Source organism: Ictalurus furcatus, chromosome 5 (genome assembly GCF_023375685.1).
Source record: "Ictalurus furcatus strain D&B chromosome 5, Billie_1.0, whole genome shotgun sequence".
Classification (NCBI taxonomy): domain Eukaryota; kingdom Metazoa; phylum Chordata; class Actinopteri; order Siluriformes; family Ictaluridae; genus Ictalurus; species Ictalurus furcatus.
The window spans coordinates 27,465,480-27,484,277 of NC_071259.1; the positions used below are offsets into that span (position 1 = coordinate 27,465,480).

At 40.6% G+C, this 18,798-nt stretch overlaps 1 protein-coding gene across 3 annotated transcripts in view; it reads right to left on the reverse strand.

The window, feature by feature from the left end:
* rapgef1a (Rap guanine nucleotide exchange factor (GEF) 1a) overlaps window positions 1–9,942 on the reverse strand; it is a 40,624-nt gene extending 30,682 nt beyond the window's left edge. For all 3 annotated transcript variants that reach the window (XM_053625566.1, XM_053625568.1, XM_053625567.1), the window contains exons 1-6: window positions 9,782–9,942; window positions 3,465–3,613; window positions 3,185–3,363; window positions 2,733–2,889; window positions 2,505–2,596; window positions 266–421 (exon numbers count right to left, since the gene is read on the reverse strand). In XM_053625566.1, the coding sequence (XP_053481541.1) occupies window positions 266–421; window positions 2,505–2,596; window positions 2,733–2,889; window positions 3,185–3,363; window positions 3,465–3,613; window positions 9,782–9,809 (761 nt within the window). In that variant the 5' untranslated portion in view covers window positions 9,810–9,942. The remainder of the gene's footprint in view (window positions 1–265; window positions 422–2,504; window positions 2,597–2,732; window positions 2,890–3,184; window positions 3,364–3,464; window positions 3,614–9,781) is intronic.
* Window positions 9,943–18,798: the final 8,856 nt, after the last annotated feature.

The following is an 18,798-nucleotide window of genomic DNA, read 5'->3' on the forward strand; positions in this document are numbered from 1 at the left end:
AAAGTGCTACGTGTCATCTGGAGAGAATATAACTCAAGCATAGCTAAAGCCCCAGCCTTCCCCTGCTTCGAGCTGCATCCAGTGAAACCGACAGGCTCTCAGCGTGCATCCAAACAGAAACCAAACTACACAATAACACCCGAATGATCATCTGCAAACTCATCTGGATTCGCGATCTGCCCGAATACGCCAAGGAACGCAACGGCAGCTGGTGCTTTTCTCAGGAGCAGACAGTGAGAGACAGTAGGAGCTGTGAATCACTTACCAGTGCTCGGGCACTTTCAGGCCAGGGAGTGGGGGTTTGGGAGGCGCTGCTTCTTCGGTGGAGGGGGCGTCAGTCAGGGCCTCGGAGGAACGACTCAGTGCAGAGGAGTTTGTCGAGCTCTCATCTTCCGTCTCTATAACAGGAGGCTCTGGAGCACTGAAACGACCAGAATGGTGTTAGTGCGTAAAGAATGCATGGCATGTGGGCGGTCAATGACTTCAGTGCACTACAATCACAACTTCATAGGTGCAGAAATACTTATCAGACATATGTCTAAAATATATATACTTTCAATGATCAAAAACACTTCACAAAAGGAATTCACATGGGACGATCAACAAAAGCGGAAAAGACGGCTGGAATTCCTTTAACGTACAGTGAGGGAAAGAAGTATTTGATCCCCTGCTGACTTTGTACGTTTGCCCAATGAGAAAGAAATGATCAGTCTATAATTTTAATGGTAGGTTTATTTGAACAGTGAGAGACAGAATAACAACAAAAAAATCCAGAAAAACGCATGTCAAAAATGTTATAAATTGATTTGCATTTTAATGAGGGAAATAAGTATTTGACCCCCTCTCAATCAGAAAGATTTCTGGCTCCCAGGTGTCTTTTATACAGGTAACGAGCTGAGACTAGGAGCACACTCTTAAAGGGAGTGCTCCTAATCTCAGCTTGTTACCTGTATAAAAGACACCTGTCCACAGAAGCAATCAATCAATCAGATTCCAAACTCTCCACCATGGCCAAGACCAAAGAGCTCTCCAAGGATGTCAGGGACAAGATTGTAGACCTACACAAGTCTGGAATGGGCTACAAGACCATTGCCAAGCAGCTTGGTGAGAAGGTGACAACAGTTGGTGCGATTATTCGCAAATGGAAGAAACACAAAAGAACTGTCAATCTCCTTCGGCCTGGGGCTCCATGCAAGATCTCACCTCGTGGAGTTGCAATGATCATGAGAACAGTGAGGAATCAGCCCAGAACTACACGGGAGGATCTTGTCAATGATCTCAAGGCAGCTGGGACCATAGTCACCAAGAAAACAATTGGTAACACACTACGCCGTGAAGGACTGAAATCCTGCAGCGCCCGCAAGGTCCCCCTGCTCAAGAAAGCACATATACATGCCCGTCTGAAGTTTGCCAATGAACATCTGAATGATTCAGAGGACAACTGGGTGAAAGTGTTGTGGTCAGATGAGACCAAAATGGAGCTCTTTGGCATCAACTCAACTCGCCGTGTTTGGAGGAGGAGGAATGCTGCCTATGACCCCAAGAACACCATCCCCACTGTCAAACATGGAGGTGGAAACATTATGCTTTGGTGGTGTTTTTCTGCTAAGGGGACAGGACAACTTCACCGCATCAAAGGGACGATGGACGGGGCCATGTACCATCAAATCTTGGGTGAGAACCTCCTTCCCTCAGCCAGGGCACTGAAAATGGGTCGTGGATGAGTATTCCAGCATGACAATGACCCAAAACACACGGCCAAGGCAACAAAGGAGTGGCTCAAGAAGAAGCACATTAAGGTCCTGGAGTGGCCTAGCCAGTCTCCAGACCTTAATCCCATAGAAAATCTGTGGAGGGAGCTGAAGGTTTGAGTTGCCAAACGTCAGCCTCGAAACCTTAATGACTTGGAGAAGATCTGCAAAGAGGAGTGGGACAAAATCCCTCCTGAGATGTGTGCAAACCTGGTGGCCAACTACAAGAAACATCTGACCTCTGTGATTGCCAACAAGGGTTTTGCCACCGAGTACTAAGTCATGTTTTGCAGAGGGGTCAAATACATATTCCCCTCATTAAAATGCAAATCAATTTATAACATATTTGACATGCGTTTTTCTGGATTTTTTTTTGTTATTCTGTCTCTCACTGTTCAAATAAATCTACCATTAAAATTATAGACTGATCTTTTCTTTGTCAGTGGGCAAACATACAAAATCAGCAGGGGATCAAATACTTTTTTCCCTCACTGTAGCTTGTCAGGGACGACCTGATTAAGTAAAAACTGTTGATTTCGGGCTCCTGAGTGGCGCAACATGAAAGCATTCGCCTTATCGTAGGCAGATCATGAGTTTTGAATCCTGACAATCCTCATTTGGGAGCAACCAAGAGGCCAAGGGTACCTCTCAACATGATGCTGCTACCACCATGCTTCATCGTGGTATTTTCAGGGTAATACTAGACTATGCAAGGCATTGTAAACAAGGCTGTGGAGTGCTGGTGTCCTTCACCTCTCTGAGCTGATGACTGATGGCACATTTTTGGCTGTGGGCGATGTTGGGGATGGGAGCTGCTGTTTCTCCAAAACCAGCTTTACTAGTTCCTGCAGGAAACCACAAACAGTATCATTACTGGCCACATCATTTCAACAGAACACCGAGTGGAAAACTGAAGATTCAGGAGTGCTTGTTGGATGTAAATGAAGAAAGAGAGAGAGAGATATGATGATGAAGCTTTACCTTCACCCCATCCAGCACTGCTTTGATGATGCTGGTAACATTTGCAACAGTGTCCTTCTCCTCCAGGTCCACTCCCTCCAGCATCACCTGATCAGACCAGCGGATGAGGTTCGCCAGACTCTGATACACTCGACTGAGGCAGGACGACACGGAGGAACTGCACAAAGACGAACCAAAAGTTATACCTCAGGAAGCGGGACCAAATAGAGCCAGAGTCATAATATCGAGCAACAAAAAACAAAAACAAATAAATCATATGCAAGTGTGGAATTCGTGGCCTCGGTCCAGACAACATGTGGTGTACAGCTGGAGAGGATGAATCTGACATATCCCAGAGCCTCTAATATGAGAGAAATGTATTTGTCAAAATCTTTGTCCAGCTAGAAGAGAAGTAGACTTGGACATTTTTCATTTCACGAAAATATAAAAAGGATAAAATGAAAAATCCCTACCTTTTCAGAATCTTGGGGTCGATTTGCACTACAGGCACGATAGCCTCCAACACTTTACTGGCCGAGCCGGGAAGCATTTCCAGAACTTTCCGGTCCACCACCATCTTATCAATGATCGTCTTGAAGTAACGCAAGGCACTGACCACTTCTTTCTCCTTCTCTTCCAACCGACTGAGATTCTGAACCGGGAAAAAGTGGAGGTGGATTACAGGCCAGCAAAGTGCGCAAATGTGATGATGATGATAGCCGGAGTATACATGCAGTGCACACACAAAGCTACCTTAGTTTCTTGCTTCTCAGGAGCCTTGACAATTCGTTCTATTGAAGGCTTTGATGCTTTCTTTGATGAATGCACTCTTTTTGGCTTGGGGGAGTGAAATCTGTCTATTAGCCTCATTGTGAAGGTTTGCAGGTTGGAGCGCTGGGAGTCTGAGAAGAGAAGAGAGAGAGAGAGAGAGAGAGAGAGAGAGAGAGAGAGAGAGAGAGAAGTAGAGGAAGAGAAGTAAAAAAAAAAAAGAGGGAACAAACAAGAAAGTCTTGGTAAAGCTGCACAATGATGGTTAAAATGATATTCACGATTGTTCTGTTTTATTGAAAACAATATCCAGTAGGAGCGGACAAGCAGGACTAACAGAGGGATCATTCTGAGTGAACAGAAAACTGACATTTCTTCACACACATTATAATCCTGCTCACACGTATAAATCTTTGACTGGTCCGTAGTTACGCCGGTCACGATAATTACGTTATCGACTTATCGACTTATCGTACTATATATGGACTTGACAGTAGGTCTGCAACTAGCGATTACTTTCATCATCGATTATTTGGCCGATAATTTTTTTTTTTTTTTTAAATCGGATGGGGGGCAAACTTTCAGGTTAGTAAAAAACTGACGTTTTCCATTTCAGACGATATTACCTTTCTAAAATTCATACACTAGACCAGTGGTCCTCAACCTTTTGTGAGCTTTGGACCCCTAGCATATTTCGAACAATCCACAGGGACCCCCCCTCAATCCACAACAATTATAGGATATATATTAATATTAATATATATATATTAACATTTCTATACATGTTTTTTCATTAAAGTCATTTCAATACTTTATTTTTTATTAATATTTAACATGAATAATATTAACATTAAAACTGAATCAAAACATTTTTTACATTTTATTGTTGGTGTGACTTTGAATTTGACTCTCTGAATTATCCTTTGTTTATTTTATCCAGCAATGCGATATTTGAACTTGTCTACCACTCAGGGATTTTTGCAAATTATCATTTCATTTGTAAATAAATTTTAAATAAATCCATCAATGAACGATCGTAAGCTCAGCTGACGTGATACTTGCGATTAACCAAACTGATTCATTTTAAAACATCTCATTTGAATACGTTTTGATACATTTAACAAAAAAAAAAATGTATAGATAATATTATTTAAACATTTTTCAAACTTTCCCACGGACCCCCTGCAATTACACCACTGACCACTAGGTGAGTTTTATTTTATTTTAAGATAAAAACGCATGTTCGAATGCAAAAAAAAAAAAAAAAAAAAAACCCACATTTTTTTGAAGAGGAAAAATCTAGAAAGACTTGTTCCAGTGTTTCGAATAATCCAGTCACAGTCGATAATGTCAGGCATTGAGCCTCTTCAGCTGCGTGAGCTGAAGCTGAACAGTGAAGGAACAGCGGTAAACTGACGAGCTTTACTAGCAGGTTAATTAGCCTAAACGCACCCTGAATACTCTTAAGAATTAAAAGTTCGTTGCGCTTTCAAAGGGTGTACTTGCAGTATTATGCTATTATTTAATCATTATATCAGTGGCATAAAACGGTCTTAAAATTATAATATCGTTTAGCGCAATTATTTCTGGGACAATATATCGTCCAACAAAAGTAGTTATCGTGACCGGCTTATCCAGATCACGTTAATTGGCAGTATCCTTTAAGAGGAATATATAAATACGCTCCTGAGTGGTGTAACAAAAGCTTTCACCTTTTCCTCAGGATATCACGAGGTTCAAATCCAGATGAAGACACAGGCATGGGTTCAAGAGAGTCTCTTTGGCTGAGAGTCCAAGAGAGCAAAAGTGTTCTCAGGGAGCGAGGGGTGGCATGCCATCTCTCTCACTCACTTGGTCAATCAGAGTGACATGAGACAATAGCCAGTGTCTGTGGGCTCATGTATGTAGAAGAGGGCGGACAGCGCTCGCTTCACGTGCCTCACGGAAACCCGTGTTAGCAATCTTGGTAGCTTTTGTACGAAGGAGGGGGGGAGGAATAAGCAAAGACTAAATTAGTGAAAAAATAAGGGCAAAACATGATTAACTTAATTAACTTAGTGGTTAGAAAAATCGGGCGGTACTCTGCTGATGGCGAAATCGGTGTCACGCGTACTGTACGCTGCTCCTAGCCGACGTGTAAAAAGCGAAGCATATTTCTGCTTAAGAGTTAGCAACACAGACTTACAGCCCTTTGGATGAAACGACTTTAACCCAAACATGGCCACATAAAAGGCTGCAAGTTGTACCTCATAACTCCTCCTCGCATATAAACAGACAGAAGGAGCAGCTTTCATGCTCGAGAGTGGCATGATATTTCAACCTTTTATGCTCTTCAAGAACACACACACACATGGGAATCAGGAAGAAGGGAGAGTGTGTGGCCATTGTGTGCAGTCAGATCCTCTTCTGTGACCTGAATCGGTCACAGCGGTGCTGCTCGCTCAGACACTTGAGCCGAAGCAGGCCACACTGGAGTTCTGGTGATGCCGCTATTGTGAAGGAAGCCATTTAGGGGAAATTTCCTCGACTCTTTCAAGTAAACTAAGCTTGAGGTTAGTGTGGGTGTTCTGTGGAGTTTCACGTCAGAGCCCACACATTGCACCTCGGAGCGAGAGTGCTAAACCGGTAGCAGACCAGATGACGCCTAATACACTCAGCTCTGCACTGCTAAAGGGGAATATAATACACAGAAAGTAAAACATTCAGTAAGTGACAGAACACGGTTAGTTTACGATAAGCAGCTAATGTGGTAGGGAAGTCCCTCTGAAGAGCTCTAGGCCACATCGGCACGAACGGTTACGTGAAACGGAACGCACGACCTCTTCGGCTCTGGGCCCAAAGCTAACATTTAAGGGGCGTACAGTATGAGGTGAACGTTCGGAGCCACAACGAGATTCGTCCCAGTAAGACTTCCAGCTGTGACTGTGATACACGTCTAACCATGTTATTAAACCGTCGAAAAGGGAGGGAAGTTCCCAAGCTTATCACTGATCATTCTAGCTGATAAAAGTGTTACAGTTAACAGGTGAAATTACCCATGAAAGCCGACTTCCTCAACGTCTGAGTAAGTGGCCAACCCGCTTGACTAATGAAAACAATACTAAAAGAAGGAAGAACTGCTTCGGGCGGCCGAAAACTGAGGAAGTAACTCAAATACAAATAGATTTGGTTTCATTTGGGCTTCTGACTCTTTCTTCTATAAATGATTGTCCGGCCTTAAATGTTGCACTCTAAACAGAAATGTGCATTTAGTCCAAGTTCTTGGACTTGGAAAGAGTCGCTCATTTACTAACAGCTCTTTGACAGCTAAAATTCCGCTCGCAAAGTCTGAATAGGAGCAAAAATAACCTCCATACTTTTTGAAGATACTTTTGAAGCAATGCTTTTGATTTGTTTGCCGTTTGGTCGCACATTGTTCAACAAACCGGAAAGAAAAGAAAAACGCAGTCTGACGGACGTGAGGCTGAAATTCTTTCATTCGCTGGTCAGAAATACGGCAACACAAAAAGCGTGCGTAGAAAATCACACAAAAAAAATCACCCAATAACAAGACACGGACTCTGCATTTGAGACATTTCCGGTATCGTACCCGTCGTTTCTTTTCTATTTTGCTTCGCTCGTCCAAACATCCAGAATTCTGCACTGCTACAGTGCTGTCCTTTGGCTCCTCATGGTTCAGTTCAGCAGTTCGCATCTACCAAAAACATTTCCACAACCCGTTTGTATCTCTACCGTGTTGAATCGCTTTCTCATTAGAGTTCACTCGGGACTGGACATCGCTCTCCGACCGGTTGTGAAATCGCTGTTGTCTCATCAGTACAATTAAACCACAACAAAGAAAAAAAATAAAATAAATAATAATAAAAAAGGCACCAGGGTCTGATTCACAGAGACTACACAGTGCATATGTGAAAGCACACGAAAAGAAAGTCGGTACTGGAACGTTATCAGGAACGCCAGGTAGTCAAGAGCTCTGATATCAGTATGAGGAATGGAAAAAGGGATAAGTGAGGTCATAAACAGAAACAATTCTAAATCAATACTAATATGCTCTATAGTAGAGCTGCAACAACTAATCGATAATAATCGATTATGAAAATCATTGTCAACGAATCTCATGATCGATTAGTCAGTCTGCGAGTGGCACATGGTACATTTACTCACTACATTACTTCTGTTCTGAAAACACGCTTCGGAGAGTAAATACTAAAGTTGTGTCCCAAATGACATACTATACACTTACACTATGCACTGTGTACTCTACCGTCTAGTGCAGTAGTTCCAAAACTTTTCCAGGGCAAGGCCCCCCAAACGGCATTAACATTTGACCGAGGCCCCCCTTTTGCAAGATGTCTTTAAAACACATTAAAAATACAGACTTCTGAATACATCCCCCCCTTTTTTTCAATTAATAATTACATCTTGCAGCTTTACATTACATTAGATTAGGAATTGATTGTGTGTGTGTGTGTGGTTGTCAGAGTGAGAAAGAGAAAATCATGTATTTATTTATTTATCACACCACATTGTTGAGGCCCCCGGGGCGCCCCCTGGCGGCCCCCACTTTGAAAACCACTGGTCTAGTGTATGCATTTTAGAAAGGTAATATTGTCTCAAATAGAACACTAGCGGTTTTTTTACTAACCGGAAGTATAAGTCGTTTCCTAGTCGACGGCGCATGACGTCATACGCACGTAATGTGATGCCACTAGCTTTAGCCAAATACCCAGAGTCACCAACAATAACTCTCTTCAGCTTACTGTTTATATACTTAGTTTATAAGTATTCGTGCATTTTTCTATGGATGCACAAAAAGCACTGAATTAAACTACAGTCCTGAATGAATTATATATATTCTCGTGTGTGTGTGCGTGTATTGGGTTCTTTTCAGTCTTATATAATGGGACAAACAGTCATGCAAAGTTTTAGTCTGAAGTTTATATTTGTAACACTCAAGTTTGTGAATTTTATTTTACATAAATGAAATAAATAAATAAAAAGGTACTGAAAGTTACCCCCACATCCGATCAATGGGGGGGGGGGGGGGTTAATAATCAGCCAACTAATCGATTATGAAAATAATCCTTAATTGCAGCCCAACTCTCTAGAGACTAGAGTCTACAGACTAGAGACTAGAGTCTAATCTATTGAACCTGAGCAGTGCTGTAGAGGTAACGAACTATCTTTCTTTCTCTTTCTCTCTCTCTCTCTCTGTCTGTGTGTGTGTGTGTGTGTGTGACTCATCCAAGTCCACCAAAAAAAAAAATGCCTCAGGACTGAAAACCAGACTCAGACTTTAGACACAACTCATGATTTGACTCAGACTCATAAATAAAGGTGAAGAGAGTTATGTAGAGTATGATAATGACCCTCTACTCTCTGGAGTCAGTTTAAAAAAATGCAGTATCATATTTTTTAACAGTTAACCCGTTACGTTTCTTATTTAATTTATTTTAAATCAGATAAGTTATATTTTCCAAGTATATCCTGCTTGCCCATTTATTACAACTTGTTAACGCTGTTGTTGTACACATCACAGTCGGATCCCAAATCGATCCTTTCACACTACGTAGGCGTCCTATACAAGGGTGTGGAATAATAGCGTACACACTCTGTGGAGTGCACTTCACCCCTAATAAGATGTCATTTGGGATTCTGCATCATTCAAGACGCAGGAGTATAGTAAGTAAATTATTTAGAGCAAATATATAAGCAGGTTTAAAATGGAAAATGTTTATTTAAAAAAAAAGAGTATTTCTTACTGGATTAAAAATTATTTTTAAAAAGAAAAGGAACAAAAATGTTTATGAACAGGCTACAGGTTCGTTCCTTGAATAAACAACAAGACTCTCAGGTTAGTAGTACAGCTGACCACCCAAGTTAAAACAGCTACGCTAGAATAAAAGTGTCGTATATAAAGGTTAAAATGTGTATATATTTATACACACCTAGGTTATGCTGTTCAAGTGTAAGCTAAGGCCCCGCCGTCCACACCCACCGGCGGAGCGGCTAACCGCTAATGCTAACCAATCAGCGATTAACCATTGTTGTTTAGCCGTCTAACTGTTACCATGAGCTGGGAAGGATAGCCAGCTGATAAACCTGTCGTTTTCTACCATGTATCCGCGATGTTCTGGTCAAAGCTAAAAGCTATAACGCTACAAAGCTCTCAGACGCTAGCTGTGGTCTCCAGTTCGGTCGTATCCACATCCAGGTTCTGTCCAAATTCGTTAGCTAGCTGTAGTTAGCTGTTGAGCTCTCACAGCAGTGAAGATTAAACCTGCAGAAGAATTCGCGCTTACCTTGCTTACTGTCGAGTTTCCCAGACATCTTCCAGGTAAATATGGGCTAGATGTTAGATACAGTGTGGATTCTGTGTTATTCCAGCATCGTAACAGAAGGTAGGCTGGTGGGTCAGTCACTCAGAGTGTCTCTCTCTGACTCTCAGTGAGCGGTTTTGTCCACTGTGTAACCAGAGCCTGCAGTGGAAACAGCACCACCTGGTGCTTGGTATGATAATAATAACGACAGATATTTCATACCCCCAGGACACATTTTCTCTACCAACATGTGTCCCGATACCGTCATTCTCACACATATATAGCAACACCATTCCCGAGAACACAAATCAGTTGGCATTATATGATTTCAATACACTCCGAGACTTCTGGTTGTGATTAGGGGTGTTGCTGTTATGAAATGTATTCATTCAACCCTGAACGGGGTTGCGCTGAATCCTGAGTCTAATCTAGGAACACTGGACCCGAGGTGGGAATAGACACTGGAAGGGACACCAGACCAATTTAGGGCACCATGCACTCACATTCATGCTCAGGGACAATTTAGAGTCGAAGGAAACCCATGTGGACCCGCGAGAAGATACGAAAATCCAACACGAATAGTAACCTGAGCTCAGGATCGAAACAGAGACTGTGAAGCTGTGACCCACTGTACCACCCAATAATAACGAGACGACTGCTACTACTGCTGCTGCTGCTTCTGCTACTACTATTATTACTACTACTGCTGCTACTACTACTACTACTACTACTATTATTACTACTACTACTATTACTACTGCTGCTGCTGCTACTACTACCACTACCACCACCACCACTACTACTACTGCTACTGCTACTACTGCTGGTGCTAGTACTACTACTACTACCACTACCACCACCACCACTACTACTACTACTACTACTATTACTGCTGCTGCTACTACTGCTGCTGCTACTACTACTACCACCACCACCACTACTACTACTACTACTACTACTACCACCACTACTACTACTACTGCTGCTACTACTACTACTACTAATACTACCACCACCACCACTACTACTACTACTACTACTACTACTTACTACTACTATTACTACTACTGCTACTACTGCAACTATTACTATTAGTACTACTACTACTGCTGCTGCTGCTGTTAGGTGGCAGTGGCACCTAAGTGGTTAAGGCAGTGGACTCCTGATTGGGAGGTCATGAGTTCAAATCCCTGCACTACCAACCTGCCACTGTTGGGCCCTTCAGCAAGGGCTTAACCCTAAACTGCTCAGTTATATAAAATGTAAGTTGCTCTGGTTAAGGCTGTCTGACAAATGCTGTAAATGTACTACCACTAGCCTCATTTGGGATTAAGCTTGTTAATATGTCACTTACATTACTCGTTTTAACTCAATTTTGTCCCTGAAATTTGAATCACAAAGAAAGCAGTTGTATTTTGGCCCTAAATTAGGAAAAAGTAATTATATTCTCCTTCACTGGTCCCTTATAAATATGATTAAAGCAAACATCCATACAGTTTATCCTGCATAGGGTTGCAGGGGAGCCTGGAGTGGCACCATAGTGAACATATTCACACAATTTAGAAATGCCAGTTAGCACACAGTGCATGCCTTTGGACTGGGGGGAGGAAACCGGAAGACCCAGAGGAAACCCCTGAAGCATGCGGAGAACATGCAAACTCCATGCACGTAGGACGGAGTCAAACCCACAACCCCAGAGGTGCAAGGCAAACACGCTAACCACAATGTCACTGTAACACCCCCCCCCAAACAAAATATACTCAGTGGTAGAGCAAACAGTTTACCAAGTACAACATAGCCATATCCTTATACTTATATAAGCTACTTATATAACTATTATGCAAAGCTAAACGTGTCTCATTCTACACATTTTCACAGTCTTTAATGCTTAATGTGATGTGTACAAGAAGTGCTTGATTACTGTGAGGTGTGTAAGGGCTGATTGTTTTTACTCGGGCTCCATCTTGTGGCCAAACGATGAATCGCCATTACAATACCCCGCCCCCCGCCCCCCGCCCGCCACATAATACAACGTTACACCATAATCTTTTTTGATCGATCATAAAGTTTCTGTAACAGCATCTCTGAGAGTAATACCAGCTACAATGCTTTATATTATTGTGCTTGTTCCAATGCTTTATCATTTCTATAGTTACAACTCACACAGAACTATTGTTGATATGGTGGGGTTTTTCGTTTGTTTGAAGAAAACAAGTGTGTGTGTGTTAATAACTTCAAGAGAAAAGAAAAAAAATGAGAGGCTCTTTATGCAGTAGCTGCTAAAAAAGAAATCAATTTAAGGGTGCTAATACTAATGCGTCGTATCAGGCCACATCACACCACCCTGTCATTTGATTATCTTCCTATAAAAGCATGCCCTCAAGTGCTTTCATCCTTGTATAGAAGACAACACACAACATACTGTATATTCACAGGAAAATACTGAAAAAATGTTGCACAGATCCATTGTTTTGGTTTTGGCTGATAGAGTGATGGGTTAAATAGTTTGTAATTAATATGCAAAGCAGTTCCTCTAAGTACCAGAATAAATATCAGACTGTTATTCCACATTGGCATAATGATTTTCACTAACCGAAGCTTGGTTGTCTTCCGCTCAGCTGTCAGAATGCACTTTGTGATTTCTGTGATCTCGATTGTTCGGTGCAGTGTGAAAAACAGTGGGCTTGTTGTTGAAATTTGGGATTTTGATGTTACATTCTCGAGTAGCCTGCTCATTGGTTTTAACACCAGCATTGCATTTTGTTCACACTGTATGAAGTGTGTATGGCTTTGAGAAAGGTGTTAAAACATTTGATAGCAGAGACACTTTTTCTGAAAAGTGTTTACGCCAGTGAGAAAAACTATAAACAGTTGTTTTTCCACAATGCCATTTGTAAACAATTCCATATAGAATAATGTTGTTTTTTGTTATAATTGATAGAACATTTCGGATGGGGGGGTTGGGCTAGCACATTTGCCTCGCACCTCTGGGGTTGAAGGATCAAATCCCGCCTCCGCCCTGTGTACGTGGAGCTTGCATGATCTCCCCGTGCTTCAAGGGTTTCCTCGGGGTACTCTGCTTTCCTCCCCCAGTCCAAAGGCATGCGTTGTAAGCTGATTGCCATTTCCAAATTGTCCGTAGTGGGTAATGGGTATGTGAATGGGTGTGTGATTGTGCTCTGTGATGGGTTGGCAAAACGTCCAGGATGTTCCCCGGCTTGTGCTCTGAGTTCCCTGGGAGAGGATCCAGGCTCCCCTGCGACCCAGTGTAGGACAAGCAGTACAGAAAATGGATGGATAGAATATTTCTACTAAGGTTTCCAAGTCAAGAAAATAAAGCCGTCTTACCTTGTATGAATGAATCATTTTCATTTTCATATGTTCTCCCTGTGTTCTCAATGGTTTCCTCAGAGAGCTCTGCTTTCGCCGCACCTCCCCAAAACATGCTTTTAGGTGGATTGTCTACAATAAATTGCTCCTATGTGGGAACCTAATGCTCTAAATCTCATCCAAGGTGTTTTCCTGCATTTCTATCAGCATTTCCAGGATATGTTCCACTGGATCCACAACAAAACTAACCAGGATTAAGTGTTATGCTTGTAGACATGCAGTGACACACTCTGAAGTGTTTGTCCTTAATAATTTTGATCAGTTGATATGAATCCTGTCCGTCATTGATTATATACACGACATAGCCAAAGGTTTGTAGACATCTGACCGTGACCATCAAACCAGTATGTGGTTCTTCCCCAAACTGTTGTCACAAAGTTGGACCCACACAATTGGACTGTATATGATGGCTTAGTATGCTCTAGCATTAAGATTTTCCTTCACTGGAACTAAAGGGCCCAAACCTGTTCCAGCATGACAAGGTTGGAGTGAAAGATCTCAAGTGTCCTGCACAGAGCCCTGACTTCAACCCCACTGAACACCTTTGGGACGAACCGGAACAATGTCGAACCTCACTAATGACCTCACTAATGCTCTTCTGGCTGAATGAACACAAATCCCCACAGCCACACGCCAAAAACTCGAGAGGAAAGCCTTCTCAGAAGAGTGGAGGTTATTATAACAGGAAAAGGGGGACTCCATCTGGAATGGGATGTTCAGCAAGCACATATGGGTTTGATGTTCAGGTGTCCACAAACTTCTGACCAGCTCCCATCATGTTCAGAAGTCACTGGAACTTGAGTAGCTTTTCATATGTAAGTACATGTACTTTTATTTTCATGTGAACTATTTACACAAGTTATTCTTCATATGTATGCAATGTGTTTTCATATTTAACTTATTAAATATTCACATAATGACATGTGAAAAACTTAGGACACCAGATGCTTCAAAAGACACCGCACTTATCATTAATACAGACAAACATAAGCACGCTAGCAAAGATCGATGTAGGAGCGTGTGAGGTAGCCAGCTACACACAAAGTAGTTGTGTGAACAGCCATTTTGTGTTGTTTTCAAGAAGGAAATTCAATCAGATTGCTAAAAATAAAACGTCACTTAAGCTGATATAGCCCAGTGCAGGAAGGCAGGAGGGACACCCCAAGGGGAAAAAGGCAAGGGCAAGTTGAGGGTGTATGTGAGGTAATGTCACACAGCCCTCGATGATGTTTCCCCTTTCAGAAATCATTTTCAGAACTGCTTCGTGGTTAGTGTGACTTTACCATCTGCTGAGGAGAAAAAAGCTGGAGGTTCGATTCTCGTCTTCGTCACTCAGAACAAATCTGGCAGCTCCAATTCTACTGTCCTTCGGCGCTTTCTGAAAGACACAGACGACACTCGCAGTCGCAGGCTGCCGCAGTGGGACCGTGTGTGTCAAAGCAAACAGACAGCCGGCCCAGAGCGCTCATCCATCAAATGCTGCCATGTCCAATCTCTACATTCCCCTTTTAACAGGGGAATTAGGAGCAAGCCCAGAGTCTGATGCATTATTTAAGAGGCAGAAATCTGGTTTTTGACTAGAGTGCTATCTATCTATCATCTATCTATCTATCTATCTATCTATCATCTATCATCTATGATCTATCTATCTATCTATCATCTATGATCTATCTATCTATCTATCTATCTATCATCTATCTATCTATCTATCTATCATCTATCATCTATGATCTATCTATCTATCTATCTATCTATCTATCTATCTATCTATCATCTATGATCTATCTATCTATCTATCTATCTATCTATCTATCTATCTATCTATCTATCAGTGGTGCTATTTAGCCTTATAAACTCTTCAAAATTAAACATTTCTTCAAAATAGAAACTAAAAAACATGCATTTAACCATTCAGAAATGTGTTCCCCAATCTCGGCCTATGAGATTTTTGATTTTTGATTTTACAAGGTTGCTTTTCTGAAAATTGGCCGCGTTATCTTAAATAAGTAACTTTGTTTGAATTTTCTGAGCATAGAATTGACAAATACACAAAATGGAGTTAACAATCATGCATGCAAATGACACGAGGACATTACAGACATTCTAACGATCACTAGTTTACTTTCAATCAATAATTTGAATCAGCGCGGTTGAATTTCTCGATTCTGATTGGTCAAAAGGCGTCGATTCATTTTCTACAGCAGGAGCTTTGATAACAGTGCCAGCTGTAATTTAGATCACGCTAATACATTCTTGTTTCTATAGTAACCACTCGTACATATGGGTTTGTTTGGCAGATGCGCCACATAATCGAAGGATTTAAAAACGTAGTGTTATTTAACAAGGAAAACTGTATAAGCATTGATTACGGTGGAGTTTTCTGTAAGGAGATTTATGGAAGAAGTCTCCAGTGTTAGCACTTTGTAACAGTCAGTAGGATTTCAGCCGTGAGAGACTCTTCAGGGTAGAAGACGTCCAGTTTCTCAGTAACATCAAAAAAAAGCGAAAATATCTTAAGTTATGAGATTATTAGAAATGAAATATAACATTATCCAGCCTGTTTTTAGATGCTTTTACAAATTTCAGAAGCAAATTTATTCTTTTGATAGAAAAAAAAAAGGTCAGCCAAAAGAATAAGACAATTTCAAGCTTGAAATTAGTAGAAAATGTCTAGAAATAGGGTTAAAAATCATGTATTTATTGTAATCTTATTATAGGATTTTGCCTATATTCAATATTTTCATCTTGCTTTTGTCTTGGAGAGAGAGAGAGAGAGAGAGAGAGAGAGAGAGGCTGAAGAAAGAAAGAAGGACTGTTGCTATAACGTAAGCAATAAGCGGAACTAAAATCCGGAAGATCCGCAACATAAAATGTAACTATAATCAGTTAAAAAGACATGTCATTAATTAATTAATACATTAAACATTGCAATCAGTGACAAACTGCTGTAGTATATAAAGAATAAAACATTTGGGCCAACACCATGCACACCAAAACACTACAGCGTCCTCTGATTATTTCATCTGACAGTATACTCTGAAGACTGTTTTTGTTTTGTTTTTTCTTTCTAAGACTGCGCCAGTGTGCAATCCGGGATCTGTCTATATCTATAAGTATCCTCTAATAAATTCAGTTTAAATTCATTTTAAAAAACCCCTCTCCTAGCTAAAAAAAGATGCCACAACATTTATTACTAATATGGACCTTGATGTGTGCATAATACTAATAAAGCAGAAAAGAAAAGAAAAAAGAAAAGAAAGGAAACGACCTTGTTAGCTTGTGTCTCTGGGTCTGGGTGATAAATGCTACGATTCAACAAAGACAAATTGGCCTTGGCTGCCATTTCAATAAGTCTCAATCTGTAATGGTTCACAAAGGAAAGGGGCGGCTCGCTGCGCATTTTGAAACCTATTTGACATTCCGAGGCTGTCGGTTTTCCATCAAATGTGGATCTCAATGTGCTTAAACGGATCTGGATAGAGCCACTGTCATCGCTTTAACAGTGCAAAGATGAACTGAAATTCAGGCATCAAAATGCAGCCTGCTGTGTGTGTGTGTGTGTGTGTGCTTTTTGTGTGTTTTTTATTTTTTATTTTTGAGAAATGTAAAATGTAAAATAGGATAAGACACAAAGATTACTTCCCGTAGGCTTCACTGAGGCACTGAAATGCATGCACACGCACAATAACACAATAACACCTGATCCTCCGATTATTGTGTGAAATATGAATGAGTATTTGAGCACATTTACAAAATTGTTGTTTCTTATTACACTGATAGTTAGGTTTCTGGTTATATTACCTTCACTTCACTACATTTTTTCGTGAGAAGAACATGTTTGAAGGCATGCTGTGCAACTCTACATTTATGTGTATATGTATATTATATAATAATAATAATAATAATATATATATATATATATATATATATATATATATATATATATATATATATATATATATAATGTATGATAAATTCTTTATTGTAATATTTTGAGATACTGGATTTTTGATTTCCATGAGCTGTAAGTCGTAATCATCAAGATTAAAACAAAAAAGGCTTGAAATATTTCACTTTATGTGCAATGAATCCACTTTTTGAATTAAATTACATAAGAAAATGAACTTTTCCATGATACTCTAATTTACACACACACACACACACATACAGTAATGTTATGAGTAATGATTTGCGAGTGCATGCAGTGCATCAACAATTATACAAATGTGGAGATTTAACACAGTCTCGTGTGAGTCATAACATAACAGTTATTTGCCAGGTTTTTCTATACAATGAACATAATAGCACGACTTCACGCGGTAATATATTAGAGTTATAAAAGCAGTTTAGTTGCTCTCATTTTATGCGGTACAATAATTCTTTGTAACAGTCTTAATTCCTAAGCCAGAAGTCCCACCATAGTCATTATAAACCCTCTGAAAACGTGTAGACAATATGTTTTCATAGAATAACCTGAGCTGCTCTTTGGAAAACTTACTTCACAACTTCACTGGAGTGAGAAGGTTTGCAAACCCTTAGGACATAAATAAACAAACAAACAAACAAAAAATGACACATTTAGTGTGTTAAGTTTCAAATATGTTCTTTTGTGATTATTCATTCATTCCTTCATTGTCATTAAATGCTGCACCCTAGTCAGGGACCTCGTGAATCCGGAGTCTATTCCAGGAACACTGGGTTTGAACTGGGACAGAATACCAGTCCATCAGTGGGAGGAAACCGGAGAACCCAGTGGAAACGCATACAACTCAGGAGGGAACCAGAAGCTATTCGCCATGCCACAATGTTGCCAATTTAGTTATCGTGAGTAACAAAATACTCTCAACCCCCTTTGTTCAAACAGCAAAATAGGTAATTTCCTACTTTTTTTTTACTAATTCAACTGAGGTCTTATTGTCCAAAATTTTGCACTGTACACCAGTGATTACTCACTTAAATGAAAGGACAGACGTGTACTAAAGTAGATCATAACTTTAAAAGTGGTTAGCACGTATTCCTCACTCCTCTGGGGTTGGGGGTTCAAATCCCCCCTCCACCCTGTCTGTGCGGAGTTGGCATGTTCTCCCTATGCTTCAGGGGTTTCCTCCGGGTACTCTGATTTCCTCCCCCAGTCCAAAAGACATGCATTGTAGGCTATTGTGATCACACACACAGGGCCATGGCTGGACCCGAGCCCTCAACCCTGGAGGTGTGAAGCAAGCGTGCTAACCACTAAGCCACCATGCCCCCCTAATGTTTCAGTATAGACACATTTAATGTGTTTCAGGGTGGAGTTTTCCTTCAATAGTTAAAAAAAAAAAAATGATATCAGTATGAAAGTCTGCATTTCCTTCGGATGTTTTTTAATAACGTATATGCTTGAGCTTTGTTTAGAAATCTCTTTTGTATTTCTCGGAACTTTTCAGTTGTAATTTCAGTCATGTCTGTTATGAATCTGTCATAATACTTCCTTCTTCAAATCAAGTCTGGTGATCAAGACTGTGAGAGAAACCTTTGAAAAAAAATTCTCTTGATTTTGACAGATGTCTTGGGTTGTTCTCTGGTGTCAGGAAACACACATTTTATTATTCCTGTAAGTTGGAGGTTCA